This window comes from Ipomoea nil, unplaced genomic scaffold (assembly GCF_001879475.1).
Source record: "Ipomoea nil cultivar Tokyo-kokei standard unplaced genomic scaffold, Asagao_1.1 scaffold0188, whole genome shotgun sequence".
In the NCBI taxonomy this organism is placed as follows: Eukaryota; Viridiplantae; Streptophyta; class Magnoliopsida; order Solanales; family Convolvulaceae; genus Ipomoea; species Ipomoea nil.
The window spans coordinates 4,307,062-4,323,946 of NW_017616616.1; the positions used below are offsets into that span (position 1 = coordinate 4,307,062).

General features: G+C 36.0%; 3 protein-coding genes across 5 annotated transcripts; 1 reads left to right on the forward strand and 2 right to left on the reverse strand.

Moving 5' to 3' along the window:
- Positions 1 to 473: 473 nt before the first annotated feature.
- On the reverse strand, positions 474 to 16,845 carry LOC109184972 (probable E3 ubiquitin-protein ligase RHA1A). Its single transcript, XM_019334971.1, has 2 exons — positions 16,835 to 16,845; positions 474 to 1,069 (listed from the first exon to the last, which is right to left on the reverse strand). The coding sequence occupies exon 2, from the start codon at positions 1,052 to 1,054 to the stop codon at positions 527 to 529; it is 528 nt and encodes a 175-aa protein (XP_019190516.1). The 5' UTR covers positions 1,055 to 1,069; positions 16,835 to 16,845; the 3' UTR covers positions 474 to 526.
- On the forward strand, positions 2,110 to 11,614 carry LOC109184937 (RAB6A-GEF complex partner protein 1-like). Of its 3 annotated transcripts, none has more exons than XM_019334942.1 (23): positions 2,111 to 2,499; positions 2,602 to 2,709; positions 3,148 to 3,296; positions 3,971 to 4,052; positions 4,251 to 4,666; positions 5,219 to 5,651; positions 5,803 to 6,026; positions 6,327 to 6,522; positions 6,670 to 6,815; positions 6,902 to 7,076; positions 7,164 to 7,217; positions 7,830 to 8,009; positions 8,395 to 8,507; positions 8,928 to 9,110; positions 9,425 to 9,482; positions 9,728 to 9,787; positions 10,005 to 10,046; positions 10,138 to 10,268; positions 10,371 to 10,503; positions 10,597 to 10,674; positions 10,900 to 11,016; positions 11,165 to 11,227; positions 11,298 to 11,614. In XM_019334942.1, exons 1-23 carry the CDS (start codon positions 2,353 to 2,355, stop codon positions 11,382 to 11,384), a joined length of 3,375 nt encoding a protein of 1,124 aa, XP_019190487.1. In that variant the 5' UTR covers positions 2,111 to 2,352; the 3' UTR covers positions 11,385 to 11,614. The 3 variants fall into 3 exon arrangements, with proteins under 3 accessions (XP_019190491.1, XP_019190487.1, XP_019190495.1); XM_019334950.1 differs by having other exon boundaries at positions 2,412 to 2,499; positions 2,607 to 2,709; positions 3,191 to 3,296; XM_019334946.1 differs by lacking the exon at positions 7,830 to 8,009 and having other exon boundaries at positions 2,110 to 2,499.
- LOC109186773 (probable receptor-like protein kinase At5g24010) lies at positions 12,245 to 13,678 on the reverse strand. The gene has a single exon (XM_019336907.1). It carries the CDS (start codon positions 13,676 to 13,678, stop codon positions 12,245 to 12,247), a length of 1,434 nt encoding a protein of 477 aa, XP_019192452.1.
- Positions 16,846 to 16,885: the final 40 nt, after the last annotated feature.

A 16,885-nucleotide genomic window follows, 5' to 3' on the forward strand; every position in this document is an offset into this window, starting at 1 on the left:
TTGTCACATTTGCACGATTTTTAATGCAACAAAATAAATATTACCAACTTTTAATTTTACCTTTAAAAGTAAGTATTGTTTGTACAAAGTATAATAATATCTACCTCGTTAATTATCTAGAAATTTAAAAAAGTTAAAAAGATAAATTTAAAAATGTAGAATAAAAGTTATGTTCAATTTTGAAAAGACGACACTATTTTTGAACAAACTAAAAAATAAAATAAGACATATTAAATGGGACAGAAAGAGTAATAACTTGAAAAGTTCTACTACATGTACTCTCAAATTTTACTCCTTCACTTTTATTTTATAATATAATAACGTGGTAAACAAAGATTTTATATTTGCATAGATCTTAAAAAATATATCTATATTTAAAAATGAAGGTGCATGTAGTATTTTTCTAGCTTGATTTTAAGCAAAATCTTTTGGAATCTATTGAGCACATTTCTCCATGTACAACGTAAATGTAGACGTACGTGCAATCGTGTAGATCTCAAAATAAATCGGCAAAAAAAAAGGAGCTTTATGAGGAGAAGGAGACAGGATGCGGTAGTTCTGAGTTAAATTCAGTACTGATATCACGACTGATGACGGAAACAGCCCGGAGCCGCTTATCGAACTCCTCCTGCAACTCACGTGGCACAAGCGACGCCCTGCATAGAGGACACGTATTCCGTCCGTTGTCAATCCAACGGTCCAGGCATCTCCGGTGGAAAACGTGATTGCAGTTCCTCAACCACCTGACCTCATCCCCGCTCTCGTACTCGCCCAAACACACCACGCAGCTTTCCAGCATATCTTCTCCGCCGTCGACCTCCGAGAACTTCGCCATCTCCAGAAGCTCCCGAATCAACATTGAATCCGCGGACTGGTTTCCAATTCCAGCTGAACTCTCATGAAAATATACCTCTAGTTCAGGAGATTCTGCCTCCGTGAGCCCTAGAGAGGCGAAGATGGAGAAAAAGACGGTTCTCAGAAAGCACATTATGGAAAGAATTTGAACGATGACGCTGGGCACATGCACATCGGTGTAAATCACCGGAAATCCCATTGAAGTCAACTTTCACTGAGAAGCTTGGAATTCTAAGAATTTTGAGATTGGCGCATAAACAAGAAAAATTTCTATCTATGCGAAGAGATATAAATAGCACTATATCAGTAGAAACTAGAAAGAGATAGGTAGCATCGGAATCCGCACCTAGTGGATATATATAAAATACTACGGCGTACTTTGGTGTGTGACCGTGCACGAAAGAGCAACTACCAAGGATATAGAGTGTGACATATAATGAGTTGAAAGAGTATTATCTATTTAAATAAATTAGTTTAATTATTCATAATTAATCTGTTTAAATCGCGAAAGTCAGCCAGTATTAATTGTTGTTCAATGTTCATAGTAATTATAATTATCTTTCAAACAGTATTAATTGTTGTTCAATATTCATAGTAATTATAATTATCTTTCAAATGCAATGTTTTTTGTTCAGAAGATTTATTAATTTCGTCATCCTTGTTCATTGATTTATTCCAAGTTAGCAAGTAACGTACACATTTCCATTTCATCTACTCAATCATCGATTACAGATTTACGGGACAATAATTATTTTTATTGGATGTCATAACTATTATATGGAGGTGTCATTCTCTTGTAAGACTGCATATAAAAATTAAATTCGTGATAGGTTAATACAAAAATTATAATCCAAAGATATTGTGGTCAATCGGCATAAAGTAATTCTCCCAAATAATTGTCATGAGTTCGAATTTATTGAAAAAATAGTATATATGATAATATGAATAGATACTACATGGAATTGTTGATTTGATAATTACGAATTTACAACTTTGACTCTTGATATATTCTTGATTTGAATGAATAAAGTCATAAACAATTTAAAATAATTTCTCTTTTTGTCACAAAAGATATTTTACGTAATATCTAATTTGGTGTAGTGAGACAATAAAAATAATTCCTAATAAAAATTATGCTCCACCTAAAAGCCATTTTGAGATTTGAGGCAATATTTATTAATTTTAGTGTATTAATGGAATGATAATAATAATAATTGGATTATTGGTTTATTGGGTTGCAAAATGCCAATGGTAGTAAATTGTCCATCCAAACAATCTGGAAATCAGTGGCATCATACTGCCTCTGTTATTTTTCTCTCTGCAGAATGCTTCCGATTTGGATCTCCTGCAAAACATTGCATCTGGTTTATATAACTCATTGATTTGCATTCTCTTCTTCTCTGCTTAATCAACCGGAAATTTTGGCGGCAGAAGTTCATACATTGATTATATATATACATCCATAGAAGATATTATTTTAACGCACATCCATAGAAGATGTATATGTCATTTGGATGGCCACAGGTCATCCCGCTGGAGCCAGGAATTTGTCCTTCTTCTCAGCGGATTGTGTATCTGAAAGTCACCAATCGGTTTTTGCTCGTTGTGTCGCCTACTCACCTCGAGCTCTGGTCGTCTTCTCAGGTAATTCGGACGAATTGATGATTGTTTTTGGTAGGATGGCGTTTTTGTTGAAATGACGGGAGCTTTACTGAATTCATATTGTTTAATTGTATTTTGGTGCAGCATAGAGTGAGAATCGGGAAGTACGAGAGAGATCCGGGTTCCATTCAGAAGGAAGGCGAGAATTTGCAGGCCGTATGCAGTCCTGAGACGAAATTAATTGCCGTTCTTGTAAGTTTAGAGCTGATCATTTAATCATTTAATGCGGTTGTAGTATAATGTAGCTGATGGTGCATTTTTGTACGGAGCATCATTTTCTGGAGAATGTGATAGTTATTTTGCTGGAGAAATCAGCAGTTTGTATTGTTAGTTAGCGTTTAATGATTGACACTAAACAACTCTGCATTTTGTTTAGTAGTGAGATTTGTATTAAAATTTTCCTTGATTTATACTCTTGTCTACTGACAAGTAAAAGGGTGATCTTTCTTGTTATCAGTAAATAAAATAATTGATTGTAGATTAAGCTTATGCCTTTTATGTAGCTACAAATCACTGTTGTCATCTTTTTCTGCTTGTACAATCTTTATCCTATTTTTGGCAAGCTGAATATTTTTATGCTGAACTGGAAAGAGTCTCATCCTGATCATATTTTATCATGTTCTTTCACAGACATCTTCTTTGTATCTCCAAATTCTTAAGGTTCATTTTACAGAAAAGAAAATACAACTTGGAGGGAAACAACCGTCTGTGTTGTTTCTAGCGGACATTACTTTACTCTTGAATGAGCAGGCTCCATTTGCTGACAAGAATTTGTCAGCGTAAGTGAGTCTCTTGCTACTTTGTTTAGGATTTGATTTTACATGCTGAAAAAGGTGACAACAATTGCTTATCAAACATGAAATTTGATTAATGTGCATGGGATTGTTAGTGACTTCTGGGAACTGTTCTGTGTAAACCTTTAGGACAGAGAATATTTCAAGTAATAAATAGTTATCTTTCAAGTAAATTCACTTCCACTCTCGTTATTTTATGATTGGTAGGCGGTAGGCCAATATGAAATTCCCAGACTTCTTGGCATAGTGATTCATAGGCTTAAGAAGGTGATAAAGGTTTGATGTGTAGTCCTGTGTCCTGTATCCCAGTAGATTGGCATATTTAACTATAACATAGTTTTCTCTGATGTTCCATACTTTTAGTATAGTCGGAATCAACTTTCAGTGGTCATCCATATTGATTATTTTAACAATATAATTTTGGTATAATTGCATACATTTTTAAACATATCAAGAACATCAGAGTGATTTTATTTCTGACTACCTTTTAGCTTTTCTTATGTTGTTAGTAGTGTTGGTCTTGGTGGGCATAAGGGGGGTGGAAGTGTGGAACAATGTGATGCATAATGGTATTGAGTCGCATTAGAATTATATTTCTTGATTTTTGTTCATCTCTTTGTGATTAAGGTATTTTCTTAAAACTCTGATGTTTCTGGCAGGAGCAATATTATCTGTGATAGCAGAAACATGTTAGTTGGACTCTCTGATGGATCACTGTACAACATATCTTGGAAGGGTGAGGTAATAATATGGATACGTTTAAATATGTGGGGCTTGTTTAATGTTTATCATTTCAATGCTTAAAGTGCCTATCTAAAGACATAAAAGAAAGTGTGCAAAAAATATTGCTTTTGAATTCAGCTCTTCTGAGAATTCATAAACATTTTACTCATGCTGATTTATTTTTTCCCTCTTTTTTGTTGATATGGTTTAATACAGTTTTGTGGAGCCTTTCATCTTGATGCTCAGCTTCATGATGGTAGTGAGGCTATTAAAATTTCAAATTCTCTGGAAAATGGTCTAGCTTCTGTTGGAGTTCAAGTTGATTCTGAACTTAATCATTATTCATCAAAATCATCTGGTGTGATCTACCTGGACTTTTCCCTACCTTTAAGGTTACTGTTTGTGCTATTTTCGGATGGACAACTTGTCCTGTGTTCTGTGAGCAAGAAGGGCTTCAGGCAAGCTGAATCTGTCAAAGCTGAAAAGAGGTTGGGTTCTGGTGATGCTGTATGTGTCTCTGTTGCTTCAGACCAACAAATTCTTGCTGTTGGTACCACAAGAGGTGTTGTTGAGTTGTATGATCTAGCAGAATCGGTTTCACTATTACGTTCAGTTTCTTTATATGACTGGGGGTAAGCTTTGGTGATGCATTTGAACTCTATTAAAGATATGGACCTGCAACTTGAGAAGAGAGCTTAACCTTTATCTGCGTCATCATTTTCTCCATTCATTATTTCTTATTAGCTTTCTGTCTGGAAAAAAATTTATACTTGATGGTTTACAATGGAAGGGAGTTGTGAAATATGGATGATCAATAAGTTGCTGTGTGTGTTTTTATTTGTTTTGTGTGGGTATGGTGGGAGGGGGAAGGATTTGAAGAGGTTATCGTAGCCACATATTTTACTCCATTACTCTTTCCTTCTTGCAAAATGCTGTATTTGTGATTAAAAGCTCATGGTGGAAACCCATCCCGCTTGCAGAATTTACAATACAAACTTGTCAGTTTGCAATATGGCTTAGAATGGTACTATCAGAGTCACAGATCTATTTGTAAGGTTGCCTAATGATTTAGTTGCATGCGCTAGTCCCATAACCCCTTAGTTAAATAGATTTGATGGAAACTGGTTTTTACTGAAGTGCAATCAAATGATATAATTTTGATACTCTACGGTGGTCTTTTGCAGATATTCTGTGGAAGATACTGGTGCTGTAAATTGTATTGCATGGACACCTGACAATTCTGCTTTTGCAGTTGGGTGGAAGTTAAGAGGACTCACAGTTTGGTCTGTTTCTGGCTGCCGATTAATGTCTACCTTTTGCCAAATTGGATTAAGTTCTGTATCTTCTCCAGTAATTAAGCCAAATCAAGAATATAAAAATGAACCCATGATGGGTGGAACCTCCCTGATGCACTGGGATGAACATGGATATAGGCTTTATGCTATTGAGGAAGGATCTTTGGAGAGAATAATTGCATTCTCTTTTGGGAAATGCTGCCTCAACAGAGGAGTTTCTGGGACAACTGATGTTCGTCAAGTTATATACGGTGAAGATAGGTTACTTGTTGTGCAATCAGAAGATACTGATGAACTCAGAATCTTGCATCTCAACCTTCCGGTACATGCTTGCAAACTGAAGAATCTGGATTTAAAATTTGTTCTTTTTTCTTTTACCTTTTTTTTTTTTTGTTTTTTTTTGTTTTTTTGTTTTTTTTTGTTTTTTTGTCATCAAGGGATGTTTGTTTTTGACATATTTAGTCTCTGCCCAGGTTTCGTATATTTCCCAAAATTGGCCTGTTCTACATGTAGCTGCTAGCAGAGATGGGATGTACTTGGCTGTTGCTGGTTTTCATGGGTTGATCCTGTATGACCTACGTTTAAAAAAATGGCGTGTTTTTGGAGATATTACTCAGGAACAAAAAATTCAATGCAGAGGCTTGCTATGGCTGGGGAAAATTGTTGTTGTTTGCAACTATGATGGTTCTTCCGATACGTAAGGAGAATATGTGCACATAAGTGTTGCTAGTATTTAGAAATCTCCTTTTAGCACAGGGCCTTTTATATAAAAATTTAAATGTTAACACGTCATGTGACTCATTAAAACCTCTTGAAAGACTTTGATTCACTTCACAGTTGGTCTGTGTAGACTTGGCATTGGCATAGAGTCCTTTATGGCATTATTTTCTTAGTTTGTATAATGGCATTGAGTTGCTATTTTACATATTCTGTGTGTTATATCCATGTATACATATTAACTGCCTTCTTCACCATTAACTTTTTAATTGAATTGCAGGTACGAATTACTTTTCTACCCGAGATATCACCTTGACCAAGGTTCACTACTTTCCCGGAAACCTTTGCTTGCAAAGCCAATGGTCATGGATGTTTATCAAGATTATATACTCGTCACTTACCGCCCGTTTGATGTCCATATTTTTCATGTGAAGCTGTCTGGTGAACTGACACCTTCGAAGTCACCGGATTTAGAGGTGAAAATTGCATAATCATCATCTTTTTCTTCTTCTTCTTCTTCTTCTTCTTCTTCTTCTTCTTTCTCTTGGTGGCTCTACTTTTAAAAACCGGTTTGAAGTTTTAATGCTTTCTACAAAATCATTAAGTGATAAAATGACAAACAGCTTTCTACAGTACGAGAGCTCTCGATCATGACTGCGAAGAGCCATCCTGCAGCAATGCGGTTTATCCCCGATCAGCTTCCTAGGGAATCTATCAATGAGAATAGTGTATCATTAACATCTCATGTCTTAACCAGGGAGCCTTCTAGGTATTTAGTACTTGGAATTGGCAATTACTCCTTATAACATTAAGACTGATGCATGATACGTTGCTTATAACTGTTCTTGCTCTTAGATGCTTGATTCTCAGGACAAATGGAGAACTTTCACTGCTTGATTTGGATGAGGGGAGAGAAAGAGATCTCACTGACTCGGTGGAGTTGTTCTGGGTTACCTGCGGTCAGTCAGAGGAGAAAACAAACCTAATTGAGGAAGTGTCATGGCTGGATTATGGCCACCGAGGAATGCAGGTAGTAGATTTCTTTAACAACTATGGATAGTGTTGTTTCCTACTTTACATGTCTCATATATGTACTGGTTCAAGCTCATGATTACAGGTTTGGTATCCATCTCCAGGTGTTGACAGTTTTAAACAAGAGGATTTCTTGCAGGTATTTAAATGCTTACTGCCAGTTCATTTATTCTTTTGCATCAGCTTGTGCTTTACAGGATTTTGTCTAGTGATTTTATGATTGTTTACACATGTAAATGCTATGGAATTCATTATGTCCAATTATGAGCCCACTGGACATTGGAAGATGTGCATGCCTTGATTTTTTATTGATAGGTTTTTTCAAAATGTCAATAAAGTGGGTAAATCAGGTACATTGCTGGACAAATTAAAGCTTAAGATGTTTTTTGATTGTCAATATAGTAAATATTCTGCACTCAAGTTATAATATGATGGATCAAATTAAAATCTATGGAGCATTACTAGAGACCATTCATGATATAAATACTAATTTTTTAAATGAAAATATGGTAGATATTATGGCCTTCAGTTAGAACATAATTGATAAATAAATTTTTTTGGAAAATCACTAGACACAATTTCTGGCCTGAGCCTTATCAATGTGCCTGTAGATAATTAATGCAGAATCACTTATCACATATTTTGGAGCATTCAGTAAAGTTTTTTGTTTGTTTGGGGGGGTTGACTCCTTATCAATTGTTACTGCACCTGTGTTTTTTTGTTGTATGAATGTTTTGGTTTGAACTTTTAGTTGGACCCGGAGCTGGAATTTGATCGTGAGGTGTATCCTCTTGGTCTACTGCGTAATGCTGGGATTGTTGTGGGTGTTTCACAGAGAATGTCTTTTTCTGCATGTACTGAGTTTCCGTGTTTCGAGCCATCTCCTCAAGCTCAGACCATATTGCATTGCTTACTACGACATCTTCTGCAGGTGGTTCCTAGTTACACTTTTGTAGCTTTAGAAGCAGAAGTTTTAACTTGTTTATTTACCGAGACAAGAAATGCTTGATATAGTGTGGCAATTTGGTATCTGAAATATATTATTCTGTTACTTTTTTACCTGTGCCCTTTTTGGATATGCTGCTACAAAATGATTAAGTTAGAGAACAGGTGAATGTCTATTAGAGACCTTGTTGACTTTCCATGCTAAAAAGGTCATAGCTCTATCCTCAGGTGCCTCCATATGGAAGGCTTTTTCAAATCAGTATGGTAGTTATTGACACAAAATCTTTGGGAGGCATGTCTTATAGAATCTTCACAGTTATCTAGATGTTCACTTCTAACTATAATGCTTTTCTTTTGATATTATTTGGCAGAGGGACAAAATGCAAGAAGCGTTACGGTTGGCACAATTATCAGCAGAAAAGCCACATTTTTCACATTGTTTAGAGTGGCTTCTTTTTACAGTTTTTGAAGCTGAAATTTCCAGGTAATTTTAGCAGGAACTTATGATCAGCATGATTATCTTTTTAGATTGGAATGGGGAATGTATCATTCAGGCATTAGGATATGTTAAAAGATTCTCCGTTAATCTCTCTATCCCAAAAAGGTTGCCTATTTTTTGTAGACAAAGATTTCAAGGATGAGTGACGAGTTCATAAAAGTGAAAATAACTTTTTTGACTTTTTTACATCTATGACAAGGGTAATGTAGGAAAGTATAATTATTTGTGGTGCTTATTTTTGGAACATACTAAAAAGGAAATGTAGAAAAAACAGATATTTTTATTTATATGATATGTTAGTTTTCTATCATCTATGGTTTTCTTGTTGTACTTCAGTGGACATTTACATTGAATCCTATTATTTGACACATTACTTTCTTAATAATTGTTTATTATCTTTAACAGGCAAAACACAAATAAGAATCACACTACAGTTCCTAATCATGCTACCTCCTGCTCACTTCTGGAAAAGACCTGTGATCTAATCAGAAATTTTCCCGAGTATTTTGATGTGGCCGTTAGTGTTGCACGAAAAACTGATGCTCGACATTGGGGAGATTTGTTTGCTGCCGCTGGTAGATCAACTGAGTATGTAAATGCACTTCTTATACTTTGTTTCCTTGGATTAAGGGCTTGTCAAGGATCTCACCTGCTCTATGCAGTCTGATCACCCACCCACTTTGTCTAAGCCCTCTAGGGGAGAGGGGTGGACAGTTGCTATACGTGGGACTTATTGAATCCCCCCTCCCCAACCACCAAATATGAGGGCTCCTGCACTGGACTTGTTCCTGCATTGGAACAGACATTAGAGAATATGTTGTTTGTCATAAGTTGCAAATTTGTGTAGAAATTAACTGTTTCTTTGTATAATATTACAGCTCTTGACTTGTTTGTACCTTCAGGTTGTTTGAGGAATGCTTCCAAAATAGATGGTATCGGACTGCTGCTTGCTATATACTGGTAAAAACTAGAGGCATTTTGTTTAAAGTGATTTTAATCTTGAAAAGGTTAAAATGGTGAAGAAGACCATTTTACATTTCAGCAATCCATTATTGTTTTCCATGTCTTTTTTTGTTTTTCCCCCCTTAGGGTGGGGTTAAGGGATTTCTGCTTTCACTTGAAAAATATACTTGCAATATCTTTCATGAGAATAGCATTTTACTCCAATTTTTATGCTTGTGTTTTTATATTGTTCAATGCTACAGGTAATTGCAAAGCTTGAGGGTCCTGCTGTGAGTCAGTATTGTGCAATGCGTTTATTGCAGGTAAGCATGTGCCAAAGTATGCATACTTTGTTATATAATAATTTCAGCTGCTTCTTTTCTGCCATCTATTATTCGTGCCACTAGTAAAACTTAAGAATTACTTCAACTAAAAAATGATCATGGATTTTTGATATTTGTGTTTGGTTGGGAAGGAAATAGTTATTGTTTCAATATTTCAAATATTCCCTCGTCTAACAAGGTTTTCTACATTGTGCAGGCAGCACTTGATGAATCTTTATATGAACTGGCTGGGGAACTAGTATGGCCCATACAGAGCTTTATGTTCTTTTATAGAGAGATCATTTCTTTTTGTATAACATAATTTTATATTGTATCCTGTTCCTTGTCAGGTGAGGTTTCTCCTCAGATCTGGACGGGAATATGAACCCACAGCAACAGATCCTGAGAAGCTATCTCCTCGGTTCTTTGGATATTTTCTTTTTTCGTCTAGTTTTGGTAGACAGTCTCTGGATTCAAAAGGGTAAATGCTTTACTAGGTTATCCTTTCATAGTCTTGGAGCTGACAGACTTGGATATAGACTTTCTAGTAGTTTTTCTCATCTGATATTATGATGTCTAACAGCTCATTCAAGGAGCAGAGTCCACATATTGCTTCTGTTAAGAATATTTTAGAAAGCCATGCAAGCTATCTGATGTGTGGAAAAGAACTTTCAAAGCTTGTTGCATTTGTGAAGGCCACACAGTTTGATCTTGTGGTATAACAATTTATAAAGCTTGTTTTGGTTTGGATTTACATTTTACATGACACAAATTAAAACTTTGGAGCACATAATATGAACTCTTTGCAGGAATATTTACAGCGAGAAAGATATGGATCTGCTCGCTTGGACAATTTTGCTTCCGGGCTTGAGCTTATAGGACAGAAGGTATAAGCGTTTCAGTTTGTTTTCAAATCTAGAATACATGAAATATTTAAATATGTTCTTTGATTTATGCCTGCTGTTATTTGAACATTCTGCATTCAACTACCTTCCTTTGAAGAGTGATTAGTGGAACACTGGAACTTGATTTATATTTGCCCGAAAGACAGCGAAAAAGTCATCTTCATTAAACTCATTTGATTGAAACGCTTGTTTATTTTGCATTACCAGCTTCAAATGGAGACATTACAAAGTAGATTAGATGCAGAATTCCTATTGGCTCAAATGTGCTCTGTCAAATTCAAAGAATGGATTGTTGTCCTGGCCACACTTTTGAGGCGAGCTGAGGTTTTGCCGACTTTTTCTAATTGAATTTCTGAATGTTAAATACTTACAGCTACTAACTGCATTAAAGCCTCCTTATTCTAAAGATAGCAAGTAAAACACGTTTTCAACATAGTGCTTGACATATAGTTCCGTTCTGCAATTTACTCAGGTTTTGTTTGATTTATTTCAACATGATTTGCGTTTATGGAATGCATATAGCACAACTTTACAGGTAATCCTTTTACGACTTCTTTCAGTCTTCTGCTTATATATACACTTGACTAAGGTTTCCCAATACACAGTCACATCCCGCATTTGCTGAATACCACGATCTGCTTGCATTCTTGGAACTGAAGCTACGCCCCACTTCAAGTCCAGAAGAAAAATGAAATTATTTGTAGATAGGGGCACAGTCGTGTCGGGATATCCATTTGTTTTGCGTTTTCTTGGGTAATTACAGTTTACAAGCTTTATCTTTGTTTTTCCCTTTTCTGTTTGGACCAGACCAAAGTTTGGATTCTTATTTCTTTACCTTAGTGTACAGACACGAGAGACACTGTTTGTATGAAAAGTTGTATTTTGTCATGATGAAATTAGTTCCTTGACGTTTACCTGACCTAAATTGCTTGCATCACTTCCATGATCGTTATATAGATCATGTTTGTCATGTTCTGTAGAGATGCCCGTATGGGCAGCTCAGGGGTGAAGTTTGGGAACAATGACTCGGAATCTAGCATTTGTGTTCAGCTGAATTCTCAGACGAAAGCCTTATTTGGCAGTTATATCTGCTCGCCTTCATCCTATGCAGAAGATAATGGATGTAGGAAAACCACAACAGCGTTGGTCGGGCGGCCTATTGGTTTCAGATACTCGCCTTTCTCTTATGGAAAAAAGAAAAAGATAATAGATGCAAGGTAACTTCAATTGAGTTGGTCGGGTAACCTATTTTCCTTATTTTACTGATCCTCCAATGTAAGGAACTAGATTGAGGTACAACTTAGTAACTTACAATGTTATTGTCCTGAGGGCAAACAAATCATGAAATTGTACACAATACATATATAGAAAGTGATATACAAATGCCACAATATTGCAAGTGTAACAAGCAACCATATTAGGAAACTAGCAAATTCTTTCATTATATAACTACAGTTACTTACAGTTCATGAGAGCTGTACTCTGCACTATAGATGATGCTGATACATGCTTAAGCCTACCCTTGTCACGCAAATTTGTTGTCTTGAAAGCGTCACACTTTACTGGATGACAGTTGATTGTAGCGCTTTGATATAGCATCGGGGATCTCCATAGGCAATCTTGACCACACAATCGGGTCTCTGATCTCAGAACTCCTCCTCTTTATCAACACGGTTGCTGTCAGCAGCAAGAAAACTGCAGCTAACAGGAAAAGTACAACACCGCCATTCCCTGTCCTCCATGTCTTCAAGACATAATGTGCACAGAATTCTCCATCAAAGCTGCCCACCGAATTGTTTATCTTCATGATCTCAACCCCGTTAAGAATGGCATCCACAGCTCGTGTCATGCTCATATTTGACGGCCCCACACTAACAGTCAGAACACCCCCCGTAAGCCCCTCATCAACAACAAAGTCAGCATAGAACGGTGAGGCAAGAATTCCGGTGATCATTGTAAGATCCAAGTTTTCGTAAGCCATATATCCATTCACATACACATTGAAATACAGCATACCTCGTGCAGCGCTAGCTATATCACAGAAGTGCATTCTAACCAAGTACTTATAACCCTCATCCACAGGAAACGCCCATGACATGTTTAGTGATGGGATGGAATCACTCGAGCTCTTAATAATCCGTGCTGTGTTGTACATATTATCAGGACCAACCTCTCGGCTCGCCCCACCATTCTGATACTGTATATGCCCAGAATAGTAGACCTTCGACAAGCTATCATCATGAGACTTCAAGAACTCGTCATCAGGAAGCCAAGTTCTCCACAAAGAGTCATTAAAAGGGGTCACTTTTGGACCTCCCATACTAACTCTATGAACAGTTTCAAATCCATTCTTCAATAATCCACTAATTTGTTCATTTTTCTCAGAACTCACATACTGAGCTAAATCAGCAACCAAATCTTTGGGAGCTGAGATTACTTCTATGGCATTAACGAATGCAAATTTCGACTTCTTCACTGGGACGAAGGTGATCACAAGCTTATCCGAATCAACCCTAATTGTATAGTCTTTAATTACCCCGGAATTCCAAGTCTTTTCAATACTAGAACTGTTCAACAGTAAATACCCGTTCGCCAAAACATAAAACTGAGCATTCGAATAATCAAGGCCGGTGTTCAGTACCTGGAAATGGAGGCGAACTAGATGAGCACCCGGATCTCTGATGCTGAACGCGTACTTTGATGGCCGGGTGAAGAGCCGACCCGTGTGGTAAATCGGGGATGATCCGGGAAGAGGATTCGAGACGGCGAGTGATACCCCTCCGGATGAAGAGAGCAGCGGCGAATTTGAGTCCTCGGACGAGTCGCCGCCGAAGCGGCGGTGGTCGAGGTCAACCGTGCTGCCGTGTGACCCGCAATTGATGAGGTAGTGGTCGATGGGAGAGAAAGCGGAGGAGGAGAGGACGAGAGTGAAGAAGAGGAGGAACGAAGAAAAGCAGAGAGCGAAAGGTAGCTTGAGTTTCGCCATGAGATGATGAGGGAAGCTTGAATTGAAGCTAATCAAGCTATGGAGAATATGGTTGATGATGGACGATACGCTGACGCTGGTGCAATGTGCACTGGCGACGTGTGGGGTCAACGCGGTTCCGACAGCTAGACTTGACCAACTCAACTTTAAATGACGAGGTAAGGTTGTTCTTAATTACTAACCCAATAATTTTGGACCATTCATAAATCAACTGTTAATGCAAGACCTACTTTTGTATATATATAGAAATATCTGATATCGTATGTAAAAACATTTTATGTTTTCCTTTTTGGTTCAGTAAATATGAAATTAGGTTTGTCATAAGTAATATATAGACTTTATATTATATATCTATTTACTCGTTAATGACAAAGATTTCAATATTTCAAACTTCATTAAAAAAAGGGAAAATGACACTTTTTTCTCCTAAGTTACATACTTATAACATTTTTTCCCCCTCAATTATTTAGGTAAGCACATTAGTCCCCTCAATTATTCTAAAAGTGGTGCTTTTTCCCCCTGATATATTAAATTGACATTTCTACCCTTAAAGTAAACATTTTTTTATTTTACTTCTCCAATAAATTATTGCGTATACGTAGGGATGACCACGGTTCGGTTCGAACTGAACCGGACACTAAAGCAATCGAATTAAAAATTTCTGATTATGATTCAGATCTATAACCCAACATTTGAATTTCAATTTATTAAAATTATGAATCAATCAAATTGGATCCTGAACGGCTGAACCGTGAACCGGGGGTTCCAGATCCGGTTCGCAATTTTGAACCGTCTTTATTTTAAATTTTTATTTTTTATTTTAAAATAGTCTAAATTCAACAATAAATGTATTTCATTTTTTCAGTTCGGAACATGAACCGTCTGTTCTGGTTCGCGATTTTAATAAGCTTTAAATATCGGGTTTCGATTCTAAATTGTAATTGGAATATTTCGGTTTGGTTGCTATAGTGTTTGTTCGGTTGAACCAAATTATGGTCATAATTTGTTGGAGAAGAAAAATAAATAAAATATTTATTTTAAATATTTATTTTAAGGGTAAATATGTCCATTTAACATTTCAGGGGGAAAAACAGCCACTTCAATAATTGAGGGGGAAAAAGTGCTATATGTATATAACCCAGGGGGAAAAAGTGTCATTTTCCCTTAAAAAAATAGACTTTTGACTTCTTTTTTCTGAAACTTAACTACTCTGTATTATTAAGTAGCAAAATAGGATGAAATGTACACGAAGCCACAAGCCCTTACCAATATGGGAATTTGAGACTCGGGCAAACGGTGAACAACAAGATTCGTTGATCTTCTAACTGATCTTACGCTAATGTTATTAAAGTAGGAAACAAGTGTTCTACACTCATAACTAATTACACCAGCATAAGAGAAGTTTGGGGAACTATTGTTGAGTGTAGATACAACGTTGGAGTAGTCAGTATCAAGCAATATGTGATCATCTCATCTTTCTTTTAGTCAAGATAATGCCTCTTTGTAGGCAAGTGTCTCCACCAAAAGGGATCCGGAGGGCATAAAAGTAGTCTCACTTTTGTTTGCAAATGCCCTTGATATCTTGATGCATTCCATATAACCACGTCGAAGCCTACCAGGTTGGAGGATGGGAAGATAGTTGCGTCTATATTGCACTTAATATTACCTAATGGTGGGGGGTCCAACAGGCGGGGGAGTGGTGTGATTGGTAGCTGCCCCCACAATGGATCCATCATTATATGGCTCAATAACATAAATAATAAACATAGTGAATCAATTAAATGAATGATCAACCAAGTTTGGCATAGTAGAGAAATTTATCGAACAACTCAATTTGCTTTGTGAGATCCATACTGACGTCCAATTCACACTTTTCCATTCCATTGAACTAGGGCACCACATAGTTGTTTAACAATATTGGTGTGTTACTTGACCAATTAGTTGTTTTCACAAACCAAAAACTCATCACATTAATTTCACATTCTCACTTACTACTTGTCATCATGAATACATTGACAGTTTTCGCTATAAATACCTCATTGGCATCACTTTTTGTGCCACCAAACGGATGAATTAGGTCACCACATAGTTGTCTAACAATATTGGCGCATTACTTAACTCACTAGTCTTATTTGTCAACCAAAGCTCATCATATTAATATCACTTGTAACTTGTCATCATGACAAAGTTGATGATTTTTACTATAAATACCTAATTGATTCAATTGTATGAGGGTGATATTCATCTCGTTTCTCATGTTCTAATAACGTAAAAATTAATAATAACCATCATATCATTTATAATTTACGATTAATGATATAAATATTGCGTAATTTATTACAATAATCGTTCTAAAATACTTTGTATATTAAATAACCAAAAGAGCATACTAAAAAAAAAGTGTTTTAATCATTGTTTATATTTAAAATTTCAAATTTTGTCAACTCAATAAAACATTTATCAACAAATTTGATATTGATTTCTATCAAAATTTAAAAAATAAATAAATTAGTAAATACACACATTTTTTTTTTTTTGAATAAGGTTCAAATTGGCCACTGAACGTAACTTAGAAATGCAATTAGGCCAGTGAATGAAAAAAAAAAATTGTAATTAAACCACTGAACACTCAAAAAAGTGCAATTAGGCTACTGAACACTCTAAATGTATGTAATTTCACCAGATAGTAGGTTACCATCAATTTTAGCAGGTTACATATTTACGTGGTAGCTGAGTTGACATTTTTAATAATTTTAAATATTAAATTGAAAAAAAAATTAAAAATAGGGTCTTTAAAAAAAAATTATTATTAAAATTTATTAAAAATGCCCGCTCAGCTGCCATGTAAGCAGGTAACCTGCTATCAGGTGAAATTGCATACATTTGGAGTGTTCAGTGGTCTAATTGCACTTTTTTTTTTTCCGTTCAGTAGTCTAATTGCATTTTCAGGTTATGTTCAGTGGCCAATTTGATCCTTATTATTATTATTATTATTATTATTATTTTTTTTTTTTTTTTTTTTTTTTGGTTCTAGGAATATACACACAAATATTTAGTTAGTAATAACCAATGACACGGTTGGCCTAGGACATGAAGTTATCCCACTTAAGCTCGATAGTATACCTCTAGTTTAATGGCAGTTTGGTCCATCAAGACCATTAAAGCATCTTAAAAACTCGCAGGCAATTAGACATTGGTGTGATTCAT

Excerpts from the sequence above, each read along its gene's own strand:
- LOC109184937 (XM_019334942.1), top strand. The coding sequence starts at position 2,353 with ATGTATATGTCATTTGGATGGCCACAGGTCATCCCGCTGGAGCCAGGA. Across the intron at positions 7,218-7,829 it reads AACAAGAGGATTTCTTGCAG|TTGGACCCGGAGCTGGAATT; the intron begins GTATTTAAATGC and ends TTGAACTTTTAG. Across the intron at positions 9,483-9,727 it reads CTGCTGCTTGCTATATACTG|GTAATTGCAAAGCTTGAGGG; the intron begins GTAAAAACTAGA and ends TCAATGCTACAG.
- LOC109184972 (XM_019334971.1), bottom strand. The coding sequence starts at position 1,054 with ATGGGATTTCCGGTGATTTACACCGATGTGCATGTGCCCAGCGTCATC.
- LOC109186773 (XM_019336907.1), bottom strand. The coding sequence starts at position 13,678 with ATGGCGAAACTCAAGCTACCTTTCGCTCTCTGCTTTTCTTCGTTCCTC.